Source organism: Ceratosolen solmsi, unplaced genomic scaffold (genome assembly GCF_000503995.2).
Source record: "Ceratosolen solmsi marchali unplaced genomic scaffold, CerSol_1.0 scaffold1, whole genome shotgun sequence".
Taxonomy (NCBI): Eukaryota; Metazoa; Arthropoda; class Insecta; order Hymenoptera; family Agaonidae; genus Ceratosolen; species Ceratosolen solmsi.
In genome coordinates, this window is record NW_011948415.1 from 3,418,068 (window position 1) to 3,428,339 (window position 10,272).

Below are 10,272 nucleotides of genomic sequence, written 5' to 3' on the forward strand. Positions count from 1 at the left end.
TAATTTTTTTCTCCTTGTTTATTTATTGTTCAATTTATTTTACACGAAAGGTTCATAAGGCCAAAGCTCTCATTTTCAGGGAAGTCTTTCTTTAATTAGAATATAATTTCTCAATATAAAAAATCTAATGACACGTAGTCTTGGATTGGATTATACACCGATGAGGGTAACCGAGAGAAACGCGTAGACTCTGTCGCAGATTTTATTATGTTTTTATTATATAAACTATAATGAAATATAATATAATCACTAGTAATTATAAAATCTGCCATTTGTTTTTTCGATAAAGTTAATAAAACGAGCTTACTAAAGCCTTTCGATCGCTTTACTTCACTCATACTCCAATAATGATGATGATGATGATGATGATGACGATGATAATAATAATAATAATAATAATAATAATAATGATAATAATGATAATAATAATCATAATGTTAATAATGATAATAATAATCATAATAATAATAATGATGATAATAATAATAATAATAATGATGATGATGATGATGATAATGATAATGATAATGATAATAATGTTGATAATAATTATAATAGTTATTAACTATTCGATACGTAATGTAATGTAGCGCCGAAATTATATTTAACATAATATTGGCTTGCGAAATGGGCCAAAATATGTAAAATGTCGATTTAATTTTAAAAATTGTTTCAATTAATTTAAGCACCTTTGACGTTTAATGATATTAATGTGATCATTTAATGCTAGACTAATTCAGCCTAGCTGCGATCGAGATCGATAAAATCGTATCTTCTAAAAATATGTTTGTAATCGTCATCGTCTCGGTACACAAATCTAACTTGTCGGGATGTTTTTAAAATGCTCGATTTGGCCGACAAGCCGATATTTGTTCGGCAAATAACTTAACAATAAAAACGATAAATATTCGTAAGATTAAAATATGCAGCTTGAATTTGTAAATTAAAAATAAAAATATCTCGAGGTCGTTGGCAATGATTCGACGGCGCTCAATCCGTTCCCGTGAATGCGAGAAGTAATCGACTTGCGTCCAGCTTGACGTAAAATCTGTTTGGCAAATCGTGTTTGCGAGATGCTGGTGAACTGAATCGATCGCGCGTGTCCGAACGCACAGCGCCGAGGTCGAGATCGAGGTCGAGTGCGAGCCCGAGCGTTTGCCGCGATCGAGATGATCCGGTCATAATAATAATCCGCTGCCATCCCCTGGTCCAGCACTGCCAAACGGAAAATGCGCGATTGGCAAGTGGCAGACTCAGACATTGTAGGTGGCGGTGCTCGAGCCGTTGATCCCGGCTGTGCGGATTCCCAGAATTCGAGTGTTGGCTCGTTGCGGTTGAGTCGTCGTCGTCGTCGTCGTCGTCGTCGCCGCCGCCGCCACCGCCGCAGCCGCCGCCGCTATCGCTGCAATCGCTGCTCGCGGGTAAAGGTTTCGGTGTAGCATGACCTCGCGATACGGCGGAGGCGGCGTCCCCGGGCAGATTGGCAGGATGTTCGTGGTCGTGGTTGTGGTGGTCGTGGTGGTGGTCATCGTCGTGATCGAAGGCGAGCCGCCGGCACCGCTCGCGTTCTCCTGCTGCCAGAGGTGCCTGAGCAAACATACATCAATGCTTCGATGAGTCAAGTGTAGCACGGATATCGTTATGGTCTTAGCAAAAGTTACGGTGGATGTAGGGAAGCGAATGAGTGGGGTGAATGGGGAGCACAATCTTCGGATATATCGATTGGGCGCGAATATTTCATTGTAAATATGGCAATTCATTGGTTTGCGATAAATCGGTGCAAAAGAATTTGTTTAAACTTTCTTAATTCTTAATTTTGTTTTTGTTTTGAATTGTGTTGCTTTGTCTCGTCGTATCACGTACGTATAATCGACGATGGAATGAATATTAAGCGATTAATGGGTATCCGATTCTTGCCCCATCCCGGCCGCCGATAAGCAACACACATTCTCAAGAATCGATGATTTTAATCGTAAAGTGTCAGTTGTACTCGGAATTATTGGGAGTCGCATGAGTAGCGATAAAGCACACGTAACTGCGTGAGGAATATTGAATTTGGATTTATTATCGTGTCATACCGGTCATACATCAAAATAAATCTCCATTAATGAGGGAATAAGAAAGAACAAAAGCGCATTATCATTTTACTTTTCCTCGTACGATTTACCATTGTCGATATTCTAATTGGCACTGGCCGTGGACGTGGAAGATGATTGCGTCCTCGCCTTGGGAGTATTATTATTATTATTATTATTATTATTATTATTATTATTATTATTATTATTGTTATTATTGTTGTTATTATTATTATTATTATTATTGGGCGAATCGTTGAAAAATTATCGCCAATTTAAGTGACGGAGATGGCGCGAAGGATGAATTATTTTGTATTATTAAAAATTTTTCCGAGCGAGATGCGAATGAAGATATGGGCGATACGTGCGCGCGTCCCGCGACTCGGATTTTCTCGATAATAAATCGAGCGTTCGCTTCGATCCGCCTACATGATTTATGCATTTTCCACAATGAAGCTCGAGCTTTCGAAAATCATTTGGAATGAATATGAGGTTCGCTCGCTCGAACAATACCTCAGCTCATAAATAAACATAATGATAGCACGGAGTAGATGCAAATGAGTTTGCAGCGGAATTAATAAAGTTAAAAAGGTCATGGGTAATATGAAGAAATTGATTCGCTCGGCGGTTTCGTTAACAAAGCTTTTCTCGTTAAGACGATGATGCGACGTGCGCCACGCGCATCCATAAATCACGCGAAGCGAATCGCGTCGGATGGCGGGGAGCTGCCGACACTCGACGTGACACTTGCCGTCGACGGATGACGCGTAGCTTTGTGATTCTGCCCGGTTGACTCACCTGAGCAGGGAGACTCTCTGGGAGCTGGTGTCGGGTGAATCCGTGACACCGGCACGGCGAATCCTCGGTATTAGACAGGAGATGGTCGTGGAGAGCCAGAGGTAGGTGACGACCATCGTGGCCCCGCTGCCGAGGAGGAAGCCGATCAATAGGAACCAGAAGGGCGAGACGCCGTTGCTGAAGGCGAAGATGCTCGTCGGGTCGGGGACCGTGGGCTCGCACTCCTGCTCCTGATCTTGGACGGCCTCCTCGAGCTTGCGCCACGGGTCCACGTCCCAAGAGTCGCTCGACTTCTTCGAGGGCCGCGACTCGCCCTTACCGGCCTCCTGGCCGATGCTTATCTTCTCGAACTTTATCGTCAGCGCGCTCTTGTTGCAGATCGGGTGGGTCTCGATGTTCCTGCTACGCGTGTACAGCTTCAGGCTGTACATCGACTCGTCGCAGATCCAGTTGTTCCTGAAACGAGATCACAGGCACATGGGAGCTTAATGTTGCCCGGATGAGACCGATTGAGTGGATAATGTCTAGCCCTGCGTGCTAAGGTAGCGATTCCCCCCCCCCCCCGAGAAACGTCAGGCTAACGCGGGGCTGTATTTGCGTGTAGATTAATATCAAAGAAAATAATGCCGTAGGGGATTTGGTTCAGGATTTTCCTTTGACTTGGCTTTGACTGGGCTTTAACAAGTTCCCGGATAAGCTGGGCCTGTGCATTGTTTTTTGTCGCGTTTAAAATGAATTCATCGTCTTTATTTCAAGTCATTAATTATATTGTATCTTTTATGCTTCTCGCATACTCCTCGAGACCATATTTATGTACTTTATCAACAGAACAATATACGCTTGTTAAATATTTATTTAACACAAAAACAAAACAAAAAAAAAAAATCTTCACGAATTAATTAAATTTTACAAAAGGAAAAGTTCACGCGATGCTACTACTACTGATTATACGGTAGACGTTACAATCGTTGCATCGAATAAGTAAATATAGATTATCAACTTGCGTTTCGTGAAGTGAGAAATAATAAAGAAAAAAGAAAAGAAAAAAAAAACTAGTACACATAGAGATAGGTTTTGTTTACTGCGTATAAACGTATTCCAATGTCTGCTATACGCTGACTAGCGTTTATTAAATGGACTTTAAAAAAAATTTCTATTCGCTTGCGATTAAAAGCTAAAATCTTAATCGCTATCGTAATAAATTGTGCAATGATCCCTCAGTATGATAAGTTCATAAGTAATAAATTAGTTTGCGAAGTAGAATTAGGGGATGGCATGAATAATAGACAGTGCAATGAGTCGTGATCCCAATTACCGACTACACTACACCTGCACCGATTTATTAATTGGTATTCTGAATTTCAAGGCCGTTGTGTTTGTCTGTAAAAAGTACGCGCGATAGATAATTGGATGGAGAATCAAACCGAGCTGAATAATAAAAGGAGGAATAGTACAATTTAATTTAATAATTCTTTAATGTTTCCTCTCTGCTTTCATATTTTCTGCATACGTATTATTCATATTGCTTGTTAAAATTGACGTTTATTAACGAATATTGTTAATTGCAATCGACTGTGTGCTTCATAGAGAAAGAAGTGGCGCTCGAGAAAGCTTTTTTTTTTTTTTACAATAGACGACGAACGGCTCGGTGCAAATTGCTTAATGAACATGGGGTATTTAATATCTGCCCTTGGTCCCTCGTTTGCAAAAAGTCCATCCAATTGTGCTAAAAGTCTATGCGATTAAGAAAATAATACTGTCGGTAGTTGGTGATAAGTCCTGGAGGGAGTGTGGACGGGGTATCGTTGTGAGTAGATCGTTGCAAAAAGCTTCGAAGCCACTAAAAGTCGTCCTCTAATTGCCGCGAGATAAAAAAAAAAAAAAAAAAAAAAAAAAAAAAAAATCAAGACGACTCCGACGGACGTCGGTGGGCCTTGTTCTAGAGTCAGGGCACTATGGTGGGTGATTCGACGGTATGGGGGACGAAGTTTTGAAAGGACGAGGTGAATGACGAAGCTAGCGTACCTTCCAAGTGACAATTTTTGAAGGAAGGGCATCTGCCGCAAGACGTCCTTATCTAACCCGGTCATCGCGTTGCTCGAGAGATCGAGTTTGCGCAGTTGCTTCAGTCCTTGAAAAGTGTGTTTCGGCAGATGATTGATTCGGCAGCCGCTGAGGTCGAGGGTCTAAAACAGCAAAAACAGCAAAATTGACGGCGAGCGTCGTCATCGAGGGCGGCCGTCTGATCAGCTAGTGATTGGGGCGAAAGGGCAGCTAGTAGATTGGGACGAAAGGGGTACGGGGAAGCGCGCACAAACACATGAATATTATATTATTACACTTATATTATACATTGTGTGTTTGTGTGTGAGTGAAATAGTGCGTGTGAGACAGCGCCTCTGGCGCTTACGGAGATTCGCGCGCGTCGATACTCGAGAGCGACGCTGTGACGCGGCGGGGACGACTCGCGGAGGGGATAAAGAGCGGAGGCTCGGCAGACGGCAGCCCTTGGTATGGGAGAGCCAGTGCGCAACGCGACCTTCGTTAACCCGTCGCTTGCCGTCGTCGGCGCCGATGTCCCGCCGATCAATCTCTTTTTTCTCTGTTTTCTGTCGACACGAGGTAACGATTCGAGCACGTTGCGGATGTAAGACTGTACGGTTATGTATGTCGCAGTGCATTTATTTGTCTTGCATTATTATATTATTGTTAATCGTTGGCTGCCGAAGCTCTTGTCCCGGGGACCAGGCGCATCTGCTCCTTCCTTCGAGTTAAAATTTCTTAAGATTGTAAGTTGTTACGTACGGGTGAGCGCGAAGAAATGGCTTTTTTTTTCATTTGCATGATATGCGCTACGACTCGAGCTAGCCATCGGACTTGTTTTGTTGTTGTTTGTTTGTTTGTTTGTTTTAATTAAATGTTCTCTTTCACGACGTGTGGATGTCGCATCTCTCGTATTCTTACTCTTTGAATCCGGCATCGCCATAACACCAAAGTTCTCTTAATCACGGGAGTTTGCGTTATGGAACAATGAAAGTTTCGCGCGGGGGGGGGGGGGGGGGGGCACGACCCGACTGTCGACGTTCTCGCTCTATTCCAATGTTCGCGAAAGAAAAGTGCTGAATTGCGAATCAATGCTCTACATCCTTAATAAATAACCTTTAGTTTGGCATGTGGATTTGAGACACCGCGATCGTGTCGGTTGATGATGAATCCGAGGTGATATCGCTAGAGCTTGCAAATCGAATGCAGCCAAGCCGTTATTTAGGCCTTTAAATACGGGAAAAAATGATTATTGACAATGCGTTTCGTTCTTACAAAGTGCCGTCTGTGAAATTATAATATAATCTCTCTCGTCGAATGGGCGTGATATTTATTATTTCCATGAAATGGTTATGTGCTGTATCATTCAAATGGTTGGCACGTGACGTTTCGTAAATTAAATGCGACCAAATATATTGTACGTTTTCAAGTTGCTCCCCTCCCTCCCTCCCGCCCCCGGTCGTGCATAATACTGGCTGACGAAAGATGATTTATCGTATCTGTATTGTTTGTATAAGTTCACATTCAGCAAGGAGGCTTTATTTTAATTTATTTGATGCCGCGGCAGACATTAAAGTGGTGCTCATTTGATCGATCGCTTATTTTAGTAACCGAGAGCTTACAATCACTCGCGAAATGCTTGCACAGTCGAAAAAAATGCACGTCACGACTTGCAAATAAACAAAAAGTAAAGAAGCGTGAAATGTAGGCTATAATTTTTGTTTGCTCAATTAGCGTGTTGCACGGCACCTACTTGTTTATTTATTTATTTATTTCTCTCTCTCTCTCTCTCTCTCTCTCTCTTAACAACGTTTATAGTTTTCAACTTGAAATATCGTACAGTCGGCCTCACAGCAAGATATTTAGGAATTTAACGATTTTGCGTCTTTCTTTGTAATTCGAAATTCGTTATTCGCGTGGAGCTTACCACGAGAGATACACTGTGAAGCGACGGGACGTGGAGATTAAACTTATTGCCGGCGAGGTGGAGGATCTGTAACTTTTGATTATAGTAAAATGTGTCTGGAGCTATGTAATCGATGCGATTCATCGACAAGTCGAGAACCGTGAGATTCCTTAAGTCGTCAAAGGCATTCAATCCGATCTCACTAATGGCATTCATCGACAGATTCAAGTACTTCAATCTCGTTAGACCAGCTCTCTGTAACAAAAAATAATAACAAATTGTAGTCCATTGGATAAAGGGGCGGGAACGGTGGCGGGTTAGGGAGGGAGGCGAGAGAGAGAGAGAGAGAGAGAGAGAGAGAGAGAGAGAGAAAGACTGAGAGACTCCCCATAATGTAAGTTTGCAAGCAACTTTACAAGCATAATTAATTTACTACCCAGTCTAACCGGATAGCTAAATGTCAAGTGCTTATTATTAAAGAGCCCGAGGTAAAATCCCTTTCTCGCTCTATTCCCCCGTCGCCCACCCATTTATTTGGAGAAAATGAAAAAAGAGAAAGAAAAAACAACTATTCTAATTTACAAGCAGCCTATCTCGTCACGTAGATTTTATCCCACTAGTCACGATCCGAAGCTTTCATCTATCTATTCGTACAGAGTATAATTGCACTTGAATAGATATGGCTTAATCGCTATTCTTACTTTCTCATTCCTTTTCTTTTCTCTATTTATTTTTTCATTTTTTATCATTATTGTTGTTGTTGTTGTTGTTGTTGTTGTTGTTGGTGTGCACTCGGCTGTTAGAGAAAGGTCACTCCCAAGCTATTAATCGCGTATGCTGCAACGTCCCAACGATAAGCAAGCCACGACCAACGAGGCCCCGATCCTTCACGGTCATCCGTAGGGCCCGTCGCGACCTCTTTTGATTATCATTTCGTCGAAACTAACGCACGACCCACCTACCCACGCCCATCCGTAATTAAACGAGGAGAACGCGCCAGCGACACCGCTACCATCATCGCCATCGCTATCGCTACCACCTTCATCATCATCATCATCATCGTCATCATTATCATCATCATTGTCATCATCACCATCACCATCACCATCACCATGGTCGTCATCGTAACCGTCGCACGAGTCTCGCGATACACGCGACGGCACGGCTCAGCCTCCGACGTTCACCAGCACCGCGGGTGCCAGTTTGTTTCCACGCTCCTCGTCGAATAATAATAATAATAATAATAATATTAATAATAATAATAATAATAATAATAATAATGATGATGATGATGATGATGATGATGATGATGATGATGATGATGATGATGATGATGATGATGATGATGATGATGATGATGATGATGATGATGATGATGATGATGATGATAATGATAATGATAATGATAATGATAATGATAATGATAATGATAATAATAATAATAATAATAATAATAATAATAATAATGGTCACGCTCGCGCGCGCGCGCGCGCGTATGCTCTGGCGAGTATCTACTGGCCCATCGGTGCCACGGTCTTTCGTCCTCCGACGTTGTCGGAGTGCGTTGTCGACTCACCGAGAGCTGCCGGTCCTCGAGACTGGCCACCGAGTTGTTGGAGAGGTCGAGGGCCTGGGCCGCGCTCGACACGCCCGCGTGGATGCTGTAGAGGCGCCGGCCGGTGCAGGAGGCCCTGAGCTGCGTGTCGCACGCGCACAGACTCGGGCAGCCCGCCAGCCAGCGCTGCAGCTGCGTCTGCGTCTGCGCCCTCGCCGAGAGCGCGAGCAGGGCAGCGAGAAGGAGCACGAGGAGGGCCGTCCCCGGGGCGACCATCCTCCCAATCGTCGTCGACCTTCCGCTCGTGCTCCACGTCGTCTGCCCCCCTCTCGCCGATCGCCTACCTCGCCTGACGTAAGCGGGCTTCGGACGCAGCTCGGCTCGCATCCTCCCCCGACTGCCCTCGCCACTCAGGCAGTCCTCCAGACTCCCTAACTACCGCTCGCCTCGGCCGCTTGAACGATGTTCCTCCGATCGGTGTCCGGGACGGGATTCAGAGCCGCTAACGCTGCTATCGCTGCTACTGCTGCTCCCGCTCCCGGGGTCCGGGGCAAGCCGACTCAGAGAACCGCCAGAGAGCCACGATCCCAAGGTCGCTGCTGGACCACGGCAGCGTCGCCTTACCGCTTCGCGATCGATCGTCGATCATAGATGGCGGCAGCTGTCCAGATGGGAGAACGCGGCCACATGAAGGATCGTCTACAATCGCGGGCTACGGCGTACTGCCGTTGTGGCCGTGCTCCGAGCGAGCGACGTGACGCGACGCTGCTCGTCAGCAATAACGTTGGTTGGAGGCCGCAAGGCAGGGGCCGCGTCGAGAGGCCCGGGGCCTGGCTCCAAGGCAATCGCGGGCCAAGCCAATTGTTCGCCGAACGTTGGGTAAATGTTCGCCAGCGGGTTGACGGTTGTTGCCTCGAGTCGGGCCTGGGTCTCACAGTCCCACAAGATGGTCCGGGCACGACTGGCGGGAGGGGATGCGCGGATGGGGAGCTGTGAGACTTCTTGTCCGAGGAATGGCGCGCCTCTGCGTGAAAACAGCAGCAGCAGCAGCAGCAGCAGCAGCAGCAGCAGCAGCAGCAGCAGCAGCAGCAGCAGCAGCAGCAGCAGCAGCAGCAGCAGCAGCAGCAGCAGCAGCAGCAGCAGCAGCAGCAGCAGCAGCAGCAGCAGCAGCAGCAGCAGCAGCAGCAGCAGCAGCAGCAGCAGCAGCAGCAGCAGCAGCAGCAGCAGCAGCAGCAGCAGCAGCAGCAGCAGCAGCAGCAGCAGCAGCAGCAGCAGCAGCAGCAGCAGCAGCAGCAGCAGCAGCAGCAGCAGCAGCAGCAGCAGCAGCAGCAGCAGCAGCAGCAGCAGCAGCAGCAGCAGCAGCAGCAGCAGCAGCAGCAGCAGCAGCAGCAGCAGCAGCAGCAGCAGCAGCAGCAGCAGCAGCAGCAGCAGCAGCAGCAGCAGCAGCAGCAGCAGCAGCAGCAGCAGCAGCAGCAGCAGCAGCAGCAGCAGCAGCAGCAGCAGCAGCAGCAGCAGCAGCAGCAGCAGCAGCAGCAGCAGCAGCAGCAGCAGCAGCAGCAGCAGCAGCAGCAGCAGCAGCGGCGGCGGCCGTGGCGGTGGTGGCGGCGGCGGCAGCGGTGGCGGCGACGGCGGTGGCGACGGCAACAGCGATGGCTCTCGACGTTGGCGAACGGTAGCCGCGGAGCGTCGCTGGTCTCATCGAGTCGAGGGGCGCGCGCGTCGTTCGGTAGCTGCAATCGCGGTTAATCCACGACCGATCAGCGGCCGATCTGCGGTTCGCGAAGGGTCCGATCAATGGGTCGCGGCGAGCTCCGAGATACGCAACTAATGATGCCGGACTTGCGGTTCGTCGTGAGGGGGGCTTGGAACGTAGGGGAATCGAGGGGTCTCGATGC

The 10,272-nt window shown here is 46.7% G+C and overlaps 1 protein-coding gene across 1 annotated transcript; it reads right to left on the reverse strand.

Annotated features, from left to right (window-relative positions):
• Positions 1-654: 654 nt before the first annotated feature.
• Positions 655-8,696, reverse strand: LOC105368595 (uncharacterized). The gene is made up of 5 exons (XM_011507637.1): positions 8,399-8,696; positions 6,844-7,077; positions 4,899-5,059; positions 2,874-3,329; positions 655-1,587 (listed from the first exon to the last, which is right to left on the reverse strand). The coding sequence occupies exons 1-5, from the start codon at positions 8,651-8,653 to the stop codon at positions 1,254-1,256; spliced, it is 1,440 nt and encodes a 479-aa protein (XP_011505939.1). The 5' UTR covers positions 8,654-8,696; the 3' UTR covers positions 655-1,253.
• Between the last annotated feature and the right edge of the window lie 1,576 nt (positions 8,697-10,272).